Source organism: Ambystoma mexicanum, chromosome 8 (genome assembly GCF_040938575.1).
Source record: "Ambystoma mexicanum isolate Mex_15411 chromosome 8, UKY_AmexF1_1, whole genome shotgun sequence".
NCBI lineage: Eukaryota > Metazoa > Chordata > Amphibia > Caudata > Ambystomatidae > Ambystoma > Ambystoma mexicanum.
In genome coordinates this window covers 348,902,390-348,925,745 of record NC_090929.1, presented here as the reverse complement: position 1 = coordinate 348,925,745, position 23,356 = coordinate 348,902,390, and the positions used below count along the sequence as shown (strand labels likewise).

The following is a 23,356-nucleotide window of genomic DNA, read 5'->3' as shown; positions in this document are numbered from 1 at the left end:
GATTTGAGGGGCGACTCTCCGCATCGTTGATCCGGGAGGTCTCGGTCCCGGAGTAGGTCCCCTCATTCCTCTGCCTCTTCGAGGCACTCACGGAAGCGCCGTCAACGGTCGCCTTCCCCGTCCTCGTCCAAGAGCTCGGCCCGTCGGGGGGTTGCTTGTCCCAACAAGTATTCCACTCCTGCGGAATGGGATTCCTTTCGGCAGGAGATGATGCCGATTTTTCAGTCGCAGGGCTCCGTTCCATCCACGCCGTCAAAAGACGCCGGCTGTGACAGTGCTAGAGCTGCCACTCGCACACCTTCGGGCTCGGGTGGTCGGCACGATCATTGGCCTCTATTGGACACGGTGGATCGCTCTAGACATGCCCGCTCCAGGTCCCGGTCCTCGACGCCCTCGAGACCGTCAGAGCCTGTGAGGTCTTCGAAGAAGACATCGACGCCTTCGGCGCCAAGGTCGTCGAGGGACTCTCTCGAGGCTCCGCCTCCGAGGAAGCCATCAACGCCATCGGCGCCCAGGCTGTCGAAGGACACGCTCGGGGCTCTGCCCTCGAGGTCTGTGTCGAATCTGTCGGTACCATGCTCAACGTCGACGCCGATTCCGTCGACGCCCTCGACGCCTTTCGAGGCTGCTTTGTCAGAGGTACCCCGTGGTACGGTGGAACCCCCTACAAAGGCTCTGGCCAAGTCTAAAAATGTCTTTTTTCCTTTTTTCTGTGCCCCCATTCCAGCCTCTGGATTATATTTCTGAGGTGGAGGAAGGGTCTGAGGAAGAAGGTTTGGTTCCTGCTGAGGTACCTGATGAGATTTTGTCTGGTCATAGCCAGCTTGAAGACCTACGTCAGTCGTTGCACGACGCCAGTGGTTGGACACCTCTCCAGAGGTGGAGTTCGGTAGGCCTGAGCCTGGCACCCACGCCGAGTCCTCGTACCGGTGCCTTATGTCGAGGGTAACGGAATACTTGGGGTGGTCTGTGCCACCAGTGGATTTTCTGTAGGATGACCTGACGGATATCCTTGACAACCAAGGTCCACCAACTGACCCGGTACTGCCATTCCATATGGCCTTGCAGAGAAGGGTGGCAGCGGCTTGGACACTCCGGAGAGTCTCCGAGCAGTGAGCAAGTCTTTGCCAAAGAAATATCGTCCAGCCAGTAGTGACCCCAGCTACTTGACTACGCACCCCACTCCGGAGAGTTTGGTGGTACAGGCGGCTACAGCCCCGGCAATACAGGTGTCGTACCCTACCATCCCTCCTGAGACGACAAACGTTTTGATGGCTGGGGGAAGAAAGTGTTTTCTTCAGGGGCAATGGCTTTACAGGCAGCCAACTCTGTGTGCCTTAGCAGGTTTCACTCATACTCTGTGGAATTGTCTCTTTGGCGGCTGAACACATTCCCGAAGGGGAGGAACGTGATGTCTTTCTTGCTCTTGTTCAGGATGGCAAGGATGCCATGTGTGAATCTGTTCGGTCGGGTCTGAACATGGCAGATTGCGTCAGCCGGTCCATGGCAGCGAGCACTGTAATGCGCAGATTTGCGTGGCTGCGGAAGTCGGGTTTGCTCCTGATGTACAAGCCCGGCTTCTCAACATGCCCTTTGATGGTGAACATCTTTTTGGCAGCAAGGGTGACGAGAGCCTTGAGAAGTTGCAGATCTCCAAAGCTGCAGCAAAGTCGTTGAGCACTGCAGTTCGCCAACCTCTCCCTTTTTGTCCTAGGGGACAACAATGGAGGGGAGGTTCCTTTTGCTATTACTCATCTTTTGGTAGATTGAGGGGAGCTGCAAGTCAAAGGGGCAACCGTAGGAGTACCAGAGGTGGAAAACAAGGTACTCAAGGTGCCAAAGCCGCTCGGGCAGTTGCCTCTTTACCCTCAGGCAATGCTGCAGCCGCTTCAGCTCAGTCATGAGGCTATGTCCCATGGTTCGCCGGTTGGGGGAAGGCTGGAGCAGCATCTTGTAGAATGATGTGCCATTACTTCAGATGTGTGGATTCTGGAGATCATAGCCCACGGCTACTGTCTTCCTTTCCGGCGTAGGCCTCACGACAATCCACCAGGGAATCTCTCTTTGAAGAGTCTGGGTCCGCTCCTTGCGCAGGAAATACAATCCCTGCTCGAGAAAGGCGCCATAGAACTGGTGCCTGTAGCGGGGAGGAACAAGGGATGGTATTCCCCTTATTTTTTGAATTCCAAGAAGGACGGGGGATTGAGACCCATCATGGACTTGCGCGGTTTGAACAAGCTCCTCAGGAAGGACAAGTTCAAGATGGTTACTCTTTCTCAAGTCCTTCAGGCCCTTCAACTGCAGGACTGGTTGGTGTCCCTCGACCTCAAGGACACTTACTTTCATATGCCGATCCATCCCAAGCACAAGACGTACCTGGGGTTCGCGGTTGGCGACTCGCACTTTCAGTTTCAGGTCCTGCCGAGGGTCTTCACCAAGCTCATGGTGGTGGTGGCAGCGTATCTCCGGAAAGGGGTGAATTCACGTCTACCCCTACCTGGACGATTGGTTGATCAGGGCGCGCTCTCCCGAGCAGGTCCTGGATCATCTGTCTGTCACCTGCCACTCCCTTCACAAGCTGGGCTTCTCCCTCAACTTAAAGAAGTCCCACTTGATGCCAATTTAGCGGCTCCAGTACATCGGAGAAGTGCACGACACATCCCTGGGGCAGTGTTTCCCTCCCCAGGTGAGGGCTCATCACATTCGGCAGATGGTGCCCAAGTTTCAACATGCCCAGAGTCTCCCGGCGTTCGAGTTCTTGAGGTTGCTCGGCCTCATGGCATCCTGCATTCTTCTGGTGCCAGAGGCCAGGTTGCGGATGAGATCTCTGCAATGGGCTCTCAAGACTGGTCACAATCCTCTGATGTCGGACCCCGTTCAGGTGCCGCCCTCGGTCGACCCGGGACCTTCTGTGGTGGGCCGTCCAAGGCAATCTGATGGGGGGAGCTCCATTTTGGCTACCCTGGTCGGTGGTGACGATTGTGACGGATGCATCCCTCACGGGATGGGGAGCTCATGCCAACGAGATTACAGTCAGCGGTCGTTGGTCTCAGTCGGAGTCCGGACTCCATATCAATCTGTTGGAGCTGAGGGCCGTCAGGCTTGCCCTCAAGGCTTTTCTGCGGAATGTGCGAGGGAAGAATGTCCTGATTCTGACGGGCAACAGAGTGGCCATGCACTACCTCAACAAAAGGGGGGGCAGGGTCACTTCCTCTGTGCAGGGAGGCGATGCAGCTCTGGTTCTGGGCCAGCCAGCAGGAAGTTTTGATCTCAGCAGTTCATCTGGCTGGAGACGAAAACGAGACGGCGGACGCTCTGAGCAGGCAGAGCGTGATCTCTCACGAGTGGGAGCTGGCTCAGGAGATTGTCCTGGAGATCTTCGCCCTTTGGGGGACCCCTCAAGTGGATCTCTTCGCCTCCAGTGTCAACTGGAAGTGCAAAAGGTTCTGCTTGCGGGAATTTCCTCCAAGAGGAGCCTTAGGAGACGCGTTCGTGGTGGAGTGGCCCTTCCCACTGCTGTACGTGTTTCCTCCAGTCCCCGTCATGCCGCAAGTGCTGTGGAGGTTACAGAGGTTCGGTTCCCGGATGATCCTCATTGCTCCGGCATGGGCCCGGAGAACGTGGTACCTGGACCTTCTCGACTTCACCATCTGCCCTCCACGTCGTCTTCCCTACCGAGACGATCTGCTCTCACGGGAGGGGTCAGGTTCTCCATCCAGAGGTCAGATCCCTCAACCTTCACGCTTGGCTTCTGAAAGGTTGAGGTATAGGGATTGGGATCTGCCTGAGGATGTGATGGAGGTGTTGCTTTCGACCAGATGGCCTAAAACCAAGTCCCTGTACCGTTGCCGTTGGAGAAAGTTCTGCGACTGGTGCAGGGTTAAGAATGTGGATCCTTTTTCATGTGACATTCCTGTGGTTTTGTCTTTTTTGCTTTTGTTAGCCTACAAGGGCCTGCAAGTGGGTACGATTAAAGGTTACCTGGCGGCACTGTCCATATTTAAGCGCTCGTCTGAGGAGTGTTCTTATTTCAAAAGTCCTTTAATTTCTCAGTTTCTCAAAAGGGCTCACTAATGTGTTTCCACCGTCACCTTTCCAGGTGCCTGGTTGGGATTTGAACCTTGTTCTAAAATTCCTTAGTGGTTGCTCGTTTTGAGCCTTTACATTCTTGTCCTTTGAGAATGTTAACCCTTAAAACTGTATTTTTAGTTGCGGTCACTTCCGCTTGCAGAGTGAGTGAGTTGCAGGCACTTTCAGTTAAGCCACCCGTCACTGTGTTTCATAAGGACAGGGTTGTCCTTAGAGTTCGTCCTTTCTTTCTTCCGAAAGTGGTGTCGGAATTTCATTTAAGCCAGAAGGTCATTCTTCCGGCATTTTATCCTCCTCCGCAACCTGGTAAGGAGGAGGAGAGGCTCCATAGGTTGGATCCTAGGAGAGCTTTAAGTTTCTGCATGTCTCGGGTCAGAGTGGACGATCAGCTCTTTATAGGTCACGCTGGAAGGCGTTTGGGACAAGCTGTTACTAAGCAGACTTTGTCGAGATGGATTATCTTGGCAATTTCTGAATGTTACCGCTTGGTAGGCTTACGGGCCCATTCTACTAGGGGTATGGCTGCCTCTACTGCCCTGCAGAGGGGTGTTCCTATTCGTAACCTCTGTGAAGCCCGCGCAAGTCAAGGACGTGCTTTTGTGGCCGCTGTTTGGCTGTGCTGTGCATCTACTGCTGCATCTACTGCAACTGCCTCTGTTTCTGACTTCTCTGCCTGCACGAGACAATCGAGGCACAGATCCTTGTGTTATTCACGGACTTCTATTGAAGAAAAAGGCATTGTTGCCTTAAGAGCTACGGTCATTGTAGCTTCGCCCACTTTTCTACCAGGAAGCGGATAAAGTTCCAACATCAACGCCCTTGTGGCGTGAAGCCCGCGCAAGCAAGGGCGCGCTTTTGTGGCCGCTGTTTGACTGTTTGCTGTGCGCGGAACGCGGCTCAACTAGAGTTCAGAAGAGGAGCTGCACTACGTGTTCAAGTCGCACCCAGCCTCCTTAGGCTCGCACTCCCCACGTCGTGTAAATGACTTTATCCGCTGAGGGACTGTAAACACGAAGGGAAACCCTCCAGCATCGTTGTATGCTGAATCCGTGGACGGCGCTAAAAGCAGCCACAGGTGAAAAGGTAAGCAAATCTACTGGCCGAGCACTACTTGCCCCCTTAACGCTACCTGCAGCTTTACCAACAGCTCCAATAGCACTGTCAATATCAATGTCTTTGTCGCATGTTACTTCGTGCAGCGTCTCTAATCCCCCATTCCTTCTGGTTGAACCACAATCGGAAGAACTTATTGACGTAGCCGTGAGTCAGCTGATAAATCAACTTCATAAACCCTGTCACGACAAGTATGTGACCGCACACGAAATTTCATCTGACATTGAAACTGTACTTGTATCTGCCTGTGAAAGGGTCCCAGCTGGTAATGACTTTGCTTTTCGCACATTTGATGTGCCCTCTGCTCCCAGCAAATTGAATACTGGTGCCCTTCTACGCACAAGCTGCGACAAAATCCCTTCTGTCTCTAGCTCGGCCTCAATTGCAAAGATAGGTCCCGCTGGAAAAGACTGCAAACTGCCTTTATCATCATGCTCTGGAAAGATTAATACACCCATACAATCAAATGGGGCTCTCACCGAAAAAAGGCTATCATCATTTTTGGTTAGCGACGAAGAGATATTGAAGATCTCGAATGCTGACGGATCTCTGTTGACTCTTCATCATCGAGTACCTCTTGCTCCCTCTCTAAAAACCACTAAGCCAACTCTACCAAATACTTCAACCTGGTCATTTTCAGAAAATGGCTCACAAGCTCAGACAGTCTGGCCTTTGACACCAAACCCTTGACCACCAGATACGCATGCAGGCGCCCTCGAGAACTTCGCTTCCACTGTCTCACGCTTCGCTGCAACCCACTGCCCCGCTTGGTCTGCAAAAACAAACGGGGGACCATGAATGTGTTCAGACCATTTTGACTTCAATTAGTCCTCAAGTGATTACCAGCGAAGCACGAGCCATGACTTTCTGTGACAGAAGCTTGTCGAGATGAGTCCCTGAAATTACTAAATCTGGAAACGAAAGCGCACTTGCATGTCAAGCCCCTGAAGGGCTCTTGCATTGTCTCAAGGACAATCCTGGATCGCTTGCGGCTGATCTATTGCTAACGGGAGTTCCTGCTAGCACTTTTAGCCCGCTCTCCATCCAAAATAATCTAGATTCAAGCTCTATTACGTCGGGTACGTCGTCTTCAGCGCATTGTCGAGCTCAAATCTAAAGTTAACTTGCCGACACCAACGTTGATTGACAAAACAATCCTGAATGCAAGCACACCCCATGGAAAATCTAGCCGTCCAGGTGATGAGGTTATTGCCTCAATCCAAACTAGAAATACCTCTTTCACTAATCCTCAATTCAATTTGAACTGAGCATTTCTGTTGAAGCACTAACCCAGGTTCATAACAACGTCCTAGCAGCCACTGCGGTTGCCCTTGCCCCTTTCACAAAACTATTGAAGCATTAAATGGGACAATTTGTGATCAAGGAGTGGTGCTGTCAAACCTGACAACAAAGTTAGACAAATTAGACTGCTTCACTAGTTTTCTACAACATCAGATGGAGAAAGAGGCGGAAATATCAATGAAGTGGCAGGATAGACTAAGCGACCTAGCAGCTCGCCACCGCTGCCAAAATGATTCATTAATTGATCAAAATTGTGCAAAAATCATGCTATCACTACTAATAACAAAGAACACACGTGAAATTTGGGCTATTTTGAATAAAGGAAACACCAAATCCATACGTACCATCTCAAATGAAATCTGTAGTGACACATGGTTTAATTACTTTACATCAATTTACAAAAAGCCCATGGTTACTTCAAACATACCATCAGAGTCTCAAGCAATTGCCTGGGAGATCACACCTTCGTCCCAAGAGCTTGAACTCTCCATCTGAAAGCTTAAGAACTCGAGAGCTGCCGGGCCTGATCAAATCTCAAACCTAATGCTAAAAAACACAAGACATATTGGGCTAAAGTTTATTCAAGGCCTATTTCTGAAGATTTCGATTACCAAGAAAATACCAACCTCATGGTGTTAAAGCAATAGTGGTTCCAATTTATAAGAAGGGCTATAGAGCTGATTCTGCAAACTATCGGCCTATTGCCCTTCTCGATACATTTGGGAAAATATTTGGCTCTTTCTTGCGTCAAAGATTGGTGCAATGGGCATCCAAAGCCAGCAAATCTGACTCTCGTCAAACTGGCTTCACGACCCAAGTAGGCATGGACGTCAATCTTATTCTTATAACACTCTTGAAATTGACTGCTTTGGAATCCAGGAAAAAAGTCTTCTTTGCCTTCGTCGACTTACGACAAGCATTTGACGCAATCAATCGCCAGAAATTATGGGATAAATTACGATCATGGAAGTGCCCAAAGCAGCTCCTGGATCCAATTATCGCTTTACATACTGATACTACAATTCAAATTAGATTGAATTCCCAAGGCGACCTTACTCCACCAATAATGACACATAAAGGCGTGAAACAGGGCTGCCCACTTGCGGCAGACCTTTTCAAATTATTCCTTGCTGACCTCCCAGAATGGTTGGATAAAGTCCATTGTTTTCCACCAAAGGTCAATGTGTCTCATCTGAAATATCTGGTTTATGCAGACGACATTGTCTTAATCGACCAAACACAGATCGGGTTACAACGTCTTGTGCAGAGGTTAAATGATTATCTGACTGCAAATGACTTGTCTTTAAACACCAAAAAAACCAAGATCATGTGTATTGGGCATACCATCTCAAGAAAAGACAAACAATTTCGATGGGCCATTGGAAACAACCGTTAAACACTGTGAAGTCAATCCGATATCTGGGTGTACTGATAAACGACTCAATCTGTGAAGCCGCTTAGACTTCAGATCTAATTGATAGAACCGATATCCTAGCCCTACAAGGTGCTAAAATCAATAAAGAATATGGAAAATTCTCAATTGCACCTGTAAAACTGTTCTATCTGCAGAAAGTAATACCTACACTCACATTCGGTGGAGAAGCAGGGTGGAATCTGGATCACAGCCTTTGGCAGAGACTCAAAGGAAAGTTCTGGCGACGTGTCCTGGGCCTTCCCAATTACATCTCGATTGTCGCTTTGCAATACGAATTGGCTCTGAATTCATTATATATGACGATCGTTTGGAAATCGTTATCCACCCTGCGAAAAATGTATCTCGGTGCTGAAATTCCTGCCTACCAAATCTTTATCAACGATAACAACTGTTCACATACATCAATCTTGACATCATGGGTGTATAAACTAAAAGCTATAATGGAAGTTGCAAATATCAGTAAGTCCGAACTTCTCACCCGTCATCAATACGCCAAAAGAAAGCTAGAAACATGGGACTGGATCTCAACCTACGACGCACGAGCTACTTTCAAATCAACCTTGCCTCCATCTCGAGGCACAGTGAAATTGCATAATCCACCAAACTACCTCACGAACTGCCCCTCACGAAATCATAGGAGTCAGTTCCTAAGATTTCGCTTAAACACCCTACAAACTAAGGAAATGCAATGGATACGGCACAATAAGGAAACCGGCGACAATAATTGTCGGTTTTGTGCTGCATCAGAGGTCGAGTCATTAAAGCATCTTGTAACCGAGTGTCCAATGCTGATTGCTCAACGTGAACTCCATTTGGGCAAATTTAAACCATTTTTCTACAATGCGGACGATTGGTGGGAACTTGTTGTGGCCAGCAGAAATATCAATCTTACATGCAACTTAATTAACTTTCTTGACATGATCTTGCTGACCGAGCCAATTTGATTTGTCCTTTTTTACTTAAGGTTTTAGATTTAAAAGCGAAGAAATCTGTTTAAGTTCCACGGAAGTCTGTAACTCTTGGAGATTATTTTTTCTTTTCTTTGAAAATTCAAAAGTTGACCAAGCTGTTTGGAATTTTCAGTAGACTCAGGTCGTTGGTGAATCAATGTAACAAAAGTTTGATATTGTATATTGAACTGAAGTTTTACAATAACATTTTTAAAAAAAGAAGCAGCCATTTGGGCTTCGGTCCATACTTTTGTAAGACGTTACTCCCTAGATTCTATCCATGGGCAGGATCGGGCCTTTGGCAAGGCGGTCCTTTACTCTGCAATTTGATTGGGCATTCTAAATTTCTATATTCTAAATTCTTTTCCCTGCTCCATACGTTGCTACTGCTTTGGGAGTCTGTCATAGATATGCAATACGTCGGAGGACCCAATCCCCTTGAAGAACAAGTTACTCTCTTACCTGGTAACGTTCTTTTGATGGGAAGCTCTGACAACGTATTCCATATCGCTCCCTCCCTACCTGCCCCGCTACAGAATTTCTTATGCAATTGCAGCTTACGTTTCCGCAAGGCTTTCTGTGGTCATACTGGCAGAAGATTGGTGCCACACGTTCTGGGAAAAAACTACAACTACGGGCGTCGTGCGTCCTACTTATAACATCCGATGATGTCGGCTCGACGGAGGCCCTCGAGGACAGCGTAAGGACGTCATTGACGCAGGACGCAGAACATTTTCCAAAGCAGCACAGCTGTGGTGATTACCTGTCATAGATATGGAATACGTCGTCGGACCATCCCATCGAAAGAACGTTACCAGGTAAGAGAGTAACTTGTTCATTGCAACGAAATGCATGTTACCAAGAAGTGAAGAGAAAAATGGTGTGTGTGTGTGTGTGTGTGTGTGTGTGTGTGTGTGTGTGTGTGTGTGTGTGTGTGTGTGTGAGAGAGAGATCACTGTGCCTGCTTCCCCCGGCCTGTATTACCCCTCTCAACCCCCCCCCCCCTCTGCACTCACCTTTAGGGCGGCACACTTCTGCATGTGCCGCCTGCACTCTGTGATCCCTGCGGTGTGAGCTCCTCCCACTAACGTGAGTTGGAGCTGACGCCGCAGGGTGGTTTTCTTTTTTTTCTTATGTGTCCCCCCTTTCCGAAATGGCAAGTGGGGGACAACCCCTGACCCCCGTTACTGCGCCCAAGTAGAGCGGGGGACACCCCCGCAACACCCGCTCTGCTTGGGCGCAGTAAATGTCACCCTCATTTTGTGCGCCTCCAAAGTCGCAGTGACTGCAGGGGCGCACAAATGAGTGCGACATTTTGGTACAATACCGATTTTTATAATATATATATATATATTATGCATTATTGTTGTGTGATAAAGTGCCTAGAAGGGCATGACACGCGTCACCGGCTGCCTCTCAGCCTGATCTTTTTACTGAAACTGAAATCAATAAAGATGTCTATTTGACGGATTCAGTCTTTAATGCTGCTTAAATTCTGCTGCATTTCCTGTGCGACCCTGACACAGCTGGTGTCTTTGTTCTCTTTCAAATATATATATATACATTAGGCAAACGGGGGAGACTGGAATCCAGTCTGGGGCGCAGCGGCACTCCGGTCGTAATGAAAAACTCAATTTTTCTCAAAAAACCACACACAATCAGTGTTTGCCGTGCAGCCAAAGAGTCCTTTATTAATTAAAAGTACATGGACGAGGAAGGCAGCAACAATTTAGCACAAAAAGGAACAACGCGTTTCACCCTACTCGGGCTTCGTCTGGTATGTGACAAGGAGAGAGGACTGCAATATTATAGACCTAGTGTGTGAGTCCATCTTCATTGTTTAGCGCTTTGGTATGTTAGCACAGTACATAACTATTGACAAACAAGCAGGCGGCCATATTGGAACATTTTGGACATTGCTTCTGTTCTCTTCCAATGCCCATGTTTGGATAATGCTAATGAAGATTCAATGTTGTTACATATCCAGAAATTATCCCAAAAATTAATTATCCCAAGTGGGTTTAAGAGGGATGGTTTATATGGGATTATTAATAATGCATTTATTCCATTCATATGTCCACCATTTTAAAAATTATACTAAAAATGGTTACTCTGCATATTCTTTAGTGCTGACCAAGTTTATATATATATATTGAACTCGTGCTGATCTTTATTTGTACAATTTAGACCACCTTGTTATGATTAGTCCGGTTGGGCCCTTCAGCAAGAAACCATTGTGGCAGTTATTTTTACTGGATCAGTTTCCCCTGTTCTGTATTGCTGGCAGGTCTTTTCTCTTAACACCACACACCTCTACATCAATAGGCCACTGATGCTGACATCTCAGCTGCTGCTCATGAACCCCTGTCAGATTTCAAAGGGCTTCAAGCACTCACTAATGCTCTGACGATGAAGGGGCTAAGTGGATTTGGCCTGAAGTTCTCCTCCTTAGTTAGAGGCGACAACCGCACATTGGTGCACAGCCCAGCCTTGCTGAGTATACATGGCAGGCATTGACCAGGGGAAGCCGCTGTGTAATGGACTGCATGTCAGTTATTGAGTTACTCGTATGACAAACTGCTTACAATTCCAAGCACTGGCCTGGCCTTCCAACTGCCGTGTGGCTAATTTCGTTTCGGTGCCAGCTACTCCCGGTAGTGTTGAACGAAAATAAATGCACATCCAAGAATGACAGTTGAATTAAATATGGTCTTTTCCGTTCTGTAATGGCATTGTGGACTGAAACATTATCTTAAAGGTTTCCTAAACCAATACCAGTGGTTTATATACATTCAGAACCTTCCAGCCTTCACTCTTTTCCTTTGCACTTTGAGGAGCTACCCACTTCTGTCCCCCTCCCAACTACAGTCAGGGAAAGGAAGTAAAAACCTGAACCTTCGATGTATTGTGGTCCAACAATGGCACCATATTCAACACCCCGACAGCTGCTCGCTTGGTACTGTGGCTATCTGCTAATTTAGATGATGAGTTCTTATCCCCTTCTCTACCTTAAAAGCAGTGTTTTGGAGTGGGGATGGGAATTTGAAAAAATAAAGTGGGTTATCATTGAATTCCGAAACCATTTCTGTGTTTTTAACCTATGAAGCCCACAAATGTTGTGCTTTTTAATGATTGTTTACTCCATCTGTACAGGTGGTGATGACTGCATTCTGAGAGGCTGGGATTTCAGAGCTGGGACAGAGAGTCCTATGTTTACCAGCAAAAGGTAAAATGGCAAACTAGAATCAGGAAAACAATGAGCTCAAAGATTTGCTTTGATTCTATGTAGTGCTATTGTCTGGAAATGTTAGACTTAAACCAGGTCTCACTCTGTGTCCTGGTATTTTGTTATTCTGTAGATCAAAATATTTCTGTTCAACAGGGTAGCTTTGTCACCTTAATTCAGTGTGGTTCGCCGACACTTTAACAGCATGTTAAAGACAGTTTTTAACCACCCTCTGTCGTGGATGCTTCAACCGCTAACCCTGTAGGGACAGGAAAGGGAAGCCAAACCTCCCTTATTGTAGGTAGTGTGTTAAGAGTGACGAGGCTTACTCTCAGGTTGAGGTAGTAGGTTGACTCAGAGCTACAACTAGTCCACACTCAACTCTACAAAATGCAGTACACTGATATACTAAAAAATAAATACTTTACTTAAGTAACACATTTAATACTACCAGGATAAATATGTAATTTGGGTATTAATATACAGTATTAAAAAGATAGCAGCATATTATAACAGTAACAGCTATTCAAGGACTCTCTTACCCCTAGAGTCTATATGTGGGCCCTTTACCAAAGGTAAGCACCCAAAATAAATATCAAAGGGGTTGGGGGAACCAGGGCACCATCAAACCTAACAAGCAGGTAGGTCCTGCAGAGGATCAGAAGGACATAGATGCTGTGAAGACATAATTACCATATCGTTTTTTTTAAAGTAAAATAAGGCCCATCTTTCCCTATGTCTATGGGGTGTTCCCTACCTATTTTAACTAAGGTGCTAGTCAGTCATAGTGAATGTCGAAAACAAGTCCATCCACTGTCCAAATCTAACCTATCTGACCCTACCAATAGTATAACTTACTTAGGCCAAGAGAATGACTCCCTTCTGCTGGGAGCTTCTACTCAATAGATATATGTAAATAGTCTCTGCTTATCATTTGTACTAAGTTCTGCAGTTCTTTTAGGGGGCTGGTAGCTTCCCTGTTCTCTTTTTTAGAGATTATCTTTGTTCTGCTGAAGTTCCGTCCTTCCCTCTTGTAGGACTCCAGACCCCGTTGTATATAGTTTGAAATTTGGTTGCTCATCTTCCAATTATAGTTCACCTCTTCCTCGGGTGTTCTTTCATGTATATTTATCTTGTTGACCTCACAGGCCTTGCCTCCCCAGATGTCTCTTTGGTTTCTGTTCTCTCTTATCTTAGCGATATGGTTTCACCGTTCCCTTTTCCCAAGGCAACAAGATTCCAACTCTATTTTTCTCCCACTCTGTTGTTTTGTTTCTTTTAATCGCATTAATATAGTTCTGATTCGTCATTTTTTTTTCCAATTCTTTTCTCATTAGTACTGGGCCGATTTTCGTTTAACTCCTAATGAGAGTCCCTTTTAACGTATCGGTATTCCCGTTCCTTGTATTACCTTCTGTCTTCGGGGATAATGTTGCCGATACCAGTAGGACTTTGGACTCTCGGCTTCTTGGTAGCTCTGCGGTTGACTTTTCGTACAGTCTGTTTCATAAGCGTCCTGTTCTCGCCTTGTGGATAGAACTGTTGCTGGGACTCGCACTGGTGGTCTCAGCGTCATTGTGCAGGCCGACTGCCCACCATGATTGCTGCATGGTCACGTCACCACGAACTCTCGATTCCAACAAGGGACGTAATTTCACCAAAATGCCAGGGGTAGCGGAAGTGACATCACACGGCCCTTGACCTCTGATGACATCACATGAAGTGATGTCATTTGACCCCACCCCAAAGTGATATTGTGGGAAGTGATGTAACACGACCTTTCACCCCTTGACAAAACAAGAAGTGGCATCACATAGCATTGTTCCTAAGTAGACTACGAAAAATATGGTTTCGATATCACTATAATTTCATATACATTTCATACAGGAATGGATCGCCATATGTATTGTTAATATCAGTGTGTATAGGACCTTTTACCAAATTGCTGTGAATGCAAGCAGACGTCAAGGCCAAATGATGTGTTATTATATAGCACTTACGCCTAAGCGCTTTATATAGAAGAAATATACATGCAATATCACCCAACCTGTGTTGGTACTCATTTGTCGACCTCAGAAGGATGAAAGGCTGAGTTGAGGTGTTTAAGAACAGACTAAATCAGCGACTCACCCCCTGAAGTGTGCCTGAAATAAACCTTTAATGAGACTAGCAATTATTGTATAGAATTCCAGAAATGCACATTATTTGGTATTCCTATTCTTTCTTATTTAGGGTCACTGCTGAAAGTGTTAGACTTGTGGAACCCGTGCTCTTTTTTTTTTTTTTTTTTTTTTTTTTCTTTTTTAAGAGGCCTGAACAAGAAAGCCAGCCACTCCAGAAGCAAAGAGCCAAATGACGCTGGCCACAACCGAGGAGCTTGCATCACTGTTGAAATGTTATGTTTAAAAATGCTAATAAAAAAGTTACATTTTTTTAAAAAAAAAGACACTTTTCCCAAAAAGTGTTTAAGGGGTAGCAAGGGAGACCTCAGCTGGCAACCCCTAAATGATGTCCCTGATTCCAACTTTTTGTGATTTCCTCTGTTCTCGCACATCAGTCTCCCAGCATTTCTAGTTACGTGCTGGTGCTGCTCTGGCTTAAGCAGGCTCTGTGTTCTGCAACAGCTTTGCCTCCTTGTGCTCTGTTTCGTACAGGGGGCTTCCCTTAGTATTCTCGGCTTTCCACCCTCTCTAGGCACTCCACCTCCTCTTGGCTTTCTACCTCGTCTCACTGGTTCTTTGGCTTGTCATCCCTTTTCAGCATCCTCGGCACAGTCCATTGGAGGCTCTGATTTAAAGGGATATCCTCAGTTTATTGTTGTTGATAATATAGGTTCACTTTATCTACATGAAACTGATAATGTTCTGATGTATTAGGTAAGTCCTTATAAGCCATCACTTGGAGGGCATCAGGGAGTTTGTCACAGGAACGGGAGTCCTTGTCCCCATAGGCGGCGTCTCTCCCATTGAGGTTACACCTCGCCCCCTAGGGAGGGTGTTGCAGAGCGTGCTCCCCTCCCTAGTCTCACATGGGGCTCCCCATTGGGGAGAAGGGACAAATTCCCTCAATTTGTCACAGTCCCCTATAGGCCTGCACTATACAGTACAGTTTCCTATAGAAACATCCCAAAACTGATATGTGGAAGGCCCTAGACCTAGTGGTCAGCACCTAACACATACAGGTAGGGGGAGCGAAAAGAAGGGCAACACAATTCTACCGGCAGGAAAACTATGTAATAAATCCCTAAGGCCTAAACAGTACTCCATATTAATTTGAATTTCCTATGGCATTATACAACTATTAATATCAGGCACATATAATAATATACAATAGGCAGAGCGAATGAAACTGTTGCAAACGCTAACCAAAGGCTTCCAAGAATTAGTAAAACATTTTAGCAACCGTTACCTGATTCACACATTTCAAGGGGGAAATAATTAAATAATTACAGAGTTACTAAAAGTAGTCACAATGTTACAGTAACTTACCAAGGAAGAAATGCACATTAAGAATTCACAGTTCCATTGGAATTAATGGGGGAGAGGTAAAGGGCTTTATTTGCAGTGAGTCAGTTTGACTCCAAAGGTACAGATTCTGCGATGGCAAACCCCCAGGGAATGCCACAGGAGACCCCAAAGAAGTGTTGCAGAGGTCAGAATATGGACCTTTGCCCCAGAGGAAAAGGCAGCAGAACAGGAGGCCTCTCAAAAGAAGTCTTTGTGAATCGCAGTAGAGACTCCCCTCTAAGGAATCTCTATCGTAGACCAGAGAGAAACCTTGGGTTAGTATCTCTAATAATTGCCAACCCCAGGACCCAAAGGTGGTACTCATGTTGGTGGTTTCGGCAAAAACTGCTCCAGCAGAGTGAAACAACCCGATAAGTAAACACCTCCTGCCCATAGGTGCTATTCGCAGGATTTGGTTCTCTAGGACTTTACTCCTGGTCCAACAAAGACCTCAGCAACCCAGGAAGGAAACAAAGGACCTACCCAAGATCTCTGCCCTAAAGCCTGCATTGGTCATTTTGCCAATAACAACCCATGAAAGGTGAAGGAACCTGCAGAAAGAGGTTCTGGTGGTCCAAGAAGGAAGACCAAAGGACGGGGACAGTGGCTGGTGGCACCCTCTGACGGCTGAAGCTGAATATCTTGTGGGTAGTTGAGGCTTCAGCCATCTTCTGGTCTCCTGCAGAGACCCACAGTTAATGTGAAGATTCTGGTCAAGTGTTGTTGAAAAAAAAAGAAAGCCATGTTTAAGACATTTGCAAAATTGGAGTATTGTGGGGGCTTTCTGAGCCGATACTGGGACAGAGTTTCAGAGGATGGGTGTGTGACAAGAGGAGCATTATTTGCGGGTTTTCTCTTTGCGGACAAGTTCTTATTCGATGCAGTTGGTCGATTTACTGCACGAGGAGCATGTGCCACCAAATATATGGAGCTTAGCCACTAGGAAGGCTGGTGTGGTACTCGTGACTGCTTTGTAGATGGCCAGTAGAGGTGAGGTCTTTCCCCTTTGGAGCACCATTTTAAACCCTCTCTGTTGGAAAACCCTGACAGTTTAATACTTGTTTTACTGTGCTAACTATTGATTTTACCCTTGATTTCACTCATTTATTGACATGATAGACTTATTACTGTGATTCTGTGCGCTTGCACTGTTAACATGTGACTCGGAAATTACTTTCGGTTTTCCTATCTCACGGACGTGTTCCAAACAGTCCTCTTTTTAGCACCTTGAGTGGGCGGTTCCTTATTATTATTTATTATTATTTGTTTGTAATGTGTTGGTAGCCCACAAGCATCAGGGCGCAGAGAGACAAATTAGAGTTAGGCAGAACGCTAGGTGGGAACTAGGGGTGGCACATTATTTGAAGAGATGAGTCTTCAGGTTTTTCCTAAAGATTAACAGGTTAGGCTCTGCTCTCAAAGTACCTGGAAGATTGTTCCACTCCTGAGCTGCATGGACCGGAAAAGATTTCCCAGCACCCGTAGTTCGGGATGCCTGGGGTATCTGTAGCTTGCCAGATGTTTGAGATCTTAGAGCCCTATTAGGGATGTATCGTGTGAATTTGGTTCCAAGGTAGGATGGAGCCACTCTGTACAAACATCTGTGTACTAGAGTCATGGACTTAGAGGATTCTCTCCTCAACTCTAAGCCAGTGGAGGGATCTTCTAGCCTCCGTCACATGACTTCTTCTATCGATCCCTTTTACGACCCGGACTGCATTGTTCTCCATTCTCTGGCATTTACTGATGCATTTTTTGGAGGCTCCCAGCAGCAATGAATTACCATAGTCCAAACGTGCCGGTATAATGGCCCTAGCTATTGTGGCCGCATTATTTTCTGTCAGAAAAGGGCATATAGCTCTCAATAGCCTAATATAGTATGCATTGTTTTTATGAAGGTAGTTTGCCTGGGATTCTGATCCCAAGGACGTCTCCAGTATCATCCCAAGTGTTGGCATGGGAGACCACCTTAATGCATGAGTCTTTAATGGTAAACTCTTCAAATTCTTTGCCGAGCTTAGCCCTTGCTTGACCAGAGCCGAAAATCATAAGCTCCGTTTTTTTACTGTTCAAGCACATCCAATTATCTTCCATCCAATCTGTCTATCAGATTGTAGATGGTTATAATCTTTTTTCCTTATCTAGTTGGTATTCTCCCTCAAGCTCAAACACTAACTGTGTATCATCGTCATAGTTAGTAAAATGAAAGCTGATGGATTCTAAGAGTACACGTAGATATTTCATAAAAAGGTTAAAGAGCAGAGGGGAGATACTAGTGCCCTGTGGTACACCTGCACTTATAGGGGTAGGTGATGAGAACTTCCCTTCCCAGTGTATTCTGACTACATAGTATGTAAGGAAGGTTGCTAACCATGCCAAGGCTGCCTTGGAACATCCTGCTGTTTTCTCCAGAACTTGTTGTAACAAAGTATGATCAACAAGGTCAAAGGCAGCACTTGGATCCAAGAGCATTAGGATCCCTGTTTTGCCCTTGTCTACTATAGAAAGCATGCATGTTTGGAGATCCAACATGGCAGTTTCCTTGCCCTACTCCAAGCTACTACCTGCATTTATGTGCCGAGGAGCGTGCCCGTGCAGTGGACAGGCTTAAGGCAAGCCCGTCTGTACCCGGCCATGCACAGAAAGTGCCGGAAGGGTGTCAGGCTGATGGCATGCCTCTACGCATATGGGAGCGCTCTGTTACTCTCACTTGCTCCTGCGGATGCCAGACTGCCCTTGGGATTAGATATGCCTCCTGTTACTTTAAACACCTCTAAGCAACAGGCTGAATTAAAATGCAGCCTATTGAATGTGCGCTCGTTGGTGGCACATTCTATGGACTGTCATGACCTCCTATCAGGTAATGAGTTTGAGCTCCTGTTTACTTTCGGTCTAGCCCCTGTTCAGGCCCTTCCCCCGAACTATAATGTAGCTCCTCTAGATTGCATGTCCTCCCACCCTGGTGGAGGTATGACCTTGATCTACAAATCTAAATATAAGGTGCTGTGCACCACTCCTCATTCCCTTAAAATGGAGTGCCTTCTGTTTCTTATTACAATATCTTCTAACAATACTCTTTCTGTTCTTCTGGTATACCGGCCGCCTGGCACTGATAGTGGCTTTTGCACTGTGTTCTCTGCAGGGGTACTCTAACTTTAGACCATATATCCTGAGTTGATAGTCATTGGTGATTTTAATCTGCCCCTGACTCCTTCCACTGCAGGGCATGTGGCTAACTTTATGGCCGCTATGTTAGACTTAGGTCTTACTCGGAGGGTCACATACCCCACTAATGTACATGGAAATGTCTTGGATCTGATCTTTGGCCCTGTCAGTCTCATTAACATCACCCCCTCTAGCCCTGTGACTTGGTCAGATAATTTTTAGGTCTCCTTCTCATATGCCAATACGACTTCTCCCTCTCCTTGTCCTAAACCAGCTACTTTTAAATATAGCTGGCGGGGGGTTAGCAACCACAATCTTGCTACCTCCTTGATAGCTCATTGTGGACAGGCTGACGAGTGTTCCCTGTTCACAAGAGGCATGTACAGCTACTGCTGATTTATTTGCTCCTATGAAACTATCCAAACAAAGATGCCGCCTCTCTGAACCTTGGTTTACCACGGAACTTCGAGTTCGTAAACTCCAGTGTAGACAAGCCAAGAGGAAATGGCGTGCTACGTATTCATGCGAAGTGAAAATTTTCTTTCATATTACTCTTGTCTTCTACCATATAGCTATATCTAACGCAAAGAAAGCCTACTTTAGTCACATGGTGGATGAGGCACTAAACAAGCCAAAGGCCCTAGTCGATTGAGTTCAATCGACCCCTACATCAAATCATCCCTCGGTGCTGCCCTTCCAGGCATTATGTGATTCCCTGTCTTCTTTCTTTGTGGACAAAATATCGGCGATTAGAGATACTATAAATGAGGAAGCCAGGACCCTCGCCACAATTAGGCCCCATGTTGAACCCCTTCCTGTTACAGGGTCTTGGTCCACCTTCTGTGTTTTCTCACATTCTGATATTCTTTTAGCTATCCAGCGCTTAAAGTCTGTCTCCCCTGCAGATGCCATACCACTGGCTTTCATGAAGGGAACCTCTGGTGACCTGATTGTTCACATTACCTCTGCTGTAAATCTCTCCTTCTCCACTGGAGTGATCCCTCCCTCACTTAAACATGCTTTGGTTATCCCTTTGTTGAAAAAACCATAATCGAATCCTGAAATACTTGCCAACTATCGGCCTACCTCTCTACTGCTGTTTCTCATGAAGGTTTTGGAAGCTTTGGTATCTCCCCTTCTATCTAATTTTCTAGAGTCCTCTCAATACTTTGATGAGTTTCAATCTGGTTTTCGGCCTGGAAGAGGTACAGAATCTGTCTTGAACTGAGTATTTGATGACCTTGCATGTCTGGTTCATCAGGGGGGTGTCAGAGCCATCCTGTTATTAGATCTAACGGCGACTTTCAACACTGTTTATCATTCTATCCTGATCTCCCGGCTTTCAGCTGCAGGCCTGTCTGGCCAAGTTCTTAGTTAGTTCTCTGCCTTTTTGGCTGACCGGTCTCAAAACAATATCACCCCCCCCCCCCTTCGGTCAGCTCCCGTCTCCATCTCATGTGGGGTCCCTCAGGGCTCTGCACTGTGCCCCATCTTGTTTAATGTGTATATCAGACTCCTGCTGATTCTTCTTCCTTTTAGTCCTACTGCTTCTCAGGCGCCTGTATTTGCTGCCCTAGTCCTGAGTGGAGTTGATTATTGTAACTCACTCTACCTTGGACAGCCTTTGTACCTGCTCATGCGGTTGCTACTTCTCCAAAATACTGCGGCAAGAGCTGTTCTTCGTCCACCATTTGGTTCCCACATGTCCCCTCTGTTGAGACCACTCCATTGGCTCCCTGTGGCAGCTCGGATTGTGTTTAAATCCATGTTTATGGTTCATCAGGCTTTTCACTGCATTGGAGCAGAGTACTTGCAAGCAAAATTTGTGCGTTATATCCCTACCTGCGCTCTTCGCTCCCACTCCGCTCTTTTGATAGTTGTCCCTTGGTTTAGGAGCACCCGCATTGGTGGTCGTGCCTTCTCCGTTGTGGCAGCAAAGGCCTGGAATAAACTCCCTCTTGATTTACAGAGCTTTGTTTATCACTTTGCCTTCCGGCGGAAACTGAAAACTTAACTTTTCTAGAAACGCACACTCCTGCTTGTACTGAACTGTCCTGGTTTTTCTTAGCACCATGATGCCCCCCGGCGTGCGTGCGCTCTATAAATCCCCATAACATAACATACATGCAGTCGTCAACAGTATCCTGGCCTGGAGAGGAAGCCAATATAGTTCATTTAAGACAGAAGGTATTTGGTCAAATATTCTTGAAGCATGGTGCACTGCTTTTAAGGAAACCAAGTGAGCGGCTGAGAGCCCTTTCAGGGGGACATTGCCCCATCGATGTGCAAGACAACTTGGGCCTGCACTACGGTCCAAAAGTCCTGCGGCAGGATTAAGGGTTTCATTATGGCAAGGGTGACGATTTGAAACCAGGCTGTTGGGCCTTCTTGGCTACGTTTGTCCGGGAGGGCAGGCTGCAGTCAATGGTGAAGCTTAAAGATTTTGCTGAATCAAAGACATGCAAATCAAATCCTTCTAGGCGCATATCATTGAGCCTTTTTTGTACAAGTTGTTGTGTAGCAGATGGACCGATGAGGACAAATTCAATCTTGGGTGGGTTAAGTTTGAGGTAGGCAATTGATATCCAGAACTGGATGATGGCTAAGTAATCGCAAAGATGAATGATGTCCTGTGGGCTTTTACACTCCTATAAAACAGAGTATTGTCTGCGTATTGGTGAATAGCTATAGCAGGATGTTTGAGGAGTGTGCAAAAAGGCTCCATGCAAAGGTTAAAAAGGATTGGTGAGAGGATTGAGCCTTGGGGGCGACTCCCAAGGAGACTGGCAGTCAGAATGCAACTTGTTTATCTAGATGGCCTGGTGTCTGCACAAGAGGTTAACCAATTTAGGACTGTGCTGGTGAATCCCATCCTGTTGGCAAGGAGAGAGAGGAGAATGCGCTGGTTCACTGTGTCGAATGCAGCCAAGCGGTCAAGGCAGACTACGAGGCATGAGTCACCCGAACCCATGATTTGGAGGGCATCATCCACCCCACCTGATGAGTAATAGGTGGTGTTTTTTGATTCTGATGAACAGCTGTGTAGCAACTTTATTTTCGTATTGGGCCAGGACGCCTGGCTCTAAGGCTTTTTTCAAAAGAGGTCATATGACTTCCCCCGAAGAACCCATCCCGAGCCCAAGCACCGAGACATACCGGCAGCCTCACAATACGCCAACTGTGAAAGAAGCAGTCTTCCTGTTCCTACCCTGAACCTTAGCCCCTTCCCCCCCTCTAGTTATTATTTGTTCTGTTCTCGAGAAAGTTTATGATTTGTTATGATTCAGTTGTATTAATTGCAGTGTTCTTTTCTTGTGTGCCATTACAAGCCTCAAAAGCATGTAACACTTCAATATTTGCAAAGCTTGTTGTGCCAAAAACAATAAAAACAATTTTTGAAAAAAAAAAAAAGAGGTCATATGAGAACAGTCTTGATGGTGTCCGAGAGAGTGGAGAGAATTGTGTCCAGAGGGGCAGTGTGCGTGTTGGGTGGGGGTTGGGGGATAATGCTTTGTGAGGTTGATCCGATGATTTGTAGGATTTTGCCTATTTTTTCAATAAAAAAGTTGTTGATTCTGTCACATACTTCCTGAGTTGCTGGCACCTCGGGGTCAGGTTAGGGTATGGTACAATGCTTTACTACTTCAAAGAGGATTTCGCTCATGGTAGATGCTGTCGCAATGGTGGAGTTAGTAGTATGAAACTTTGGTGGTGTGTCGTGGCTCTCTTTCAGGGAGGGACCGGTGTGTCGGGGCTCTCTTCCAGGGAGGGAACGGATCTCTGGATTTGCTGCGACACGTGCCGACGCTGTGAGGTTCTTTCCTCTAAAGTGGCCAGTGTGCGTCGTACGAATCCCACGGCATCACTGCTGCCCAGGTCCTCAGTATAAAGAGGAAGACAGTGCATACAGGCACTGCTCTCTCCACAGTCCTACATACTTAAGCTCTGTTAAAGGAATCCGGGTTTCTAAACCTTCTTTGTAATTCTGTTTCTCTAGGTAGTTAGCCTTAGCTATTTAGTGTTTCTATTTATTCTTTACTTCTGCCTATCAAGGCCACAAGTTCTACTCATCAGTCTAGGTCCAAGGCTGGGTGCAGTCTATTTGAAGGTAAGCCTTTGCTCAGAGTAACCCAGGTAAAGATCCCTTGTACTTCCTATTATTATTGCCTTTAAAATCTACTTTTTGTCCCCCTTTTTGCAGCTCCTGTACCCTTATTTGATCTGAGGAAGGTGGTGTGTTAAGTAGTACTCCTGGCTCCCCGTTTGCATCAGCCTCTTAGTGAACGGTGGGCCTTCCCTTGCGGGTAGTAGTATCTCTATCTCCCGTGGCTCCTGAGGATTTTCACTCCATCTGAGTCTCGACTGACATTTGGCCTCCGTATTCGGACTGGTTGATATGGACAGATTTGAGGTTGGTGAGATATCCAGGGTTACGGTTATTGCACCATTATTTCTCTAGAACTATGATTGACTGTGTTTGGAAGCAAGTTTAGGCATCTACCAAGGTGTGGATGCTTTAGGCTTAGCACGTCCTGGTTTTTAGGGGGACCTCAAGGTCTACCAGTTTCAT

General features: G+C 46.4%; 1 protein-coding gene across 1 annotated transcript in view; it reads left to right on the top strand.

Moving 5' to 3' along the window:
* The window catches only part of DPH7 (diphthamide biosynthesis 7), a 486,602-nt gene that overhangs the window by 331,611 nt on the left and 131,635 nt on the right, over window positions 1-23,356 (top strand). Inside the window, exon 7 of the mRNA XM_069609800.1 lies at window positions 12,043-12,115. Coding sequence (XP_069465901.1) covers window positions 12,043-12,115 — 73 coding nt within the window. The remainder of the gene's footprint in view (window positions 1-12,042; window positions 12,116-23,356) is intronic.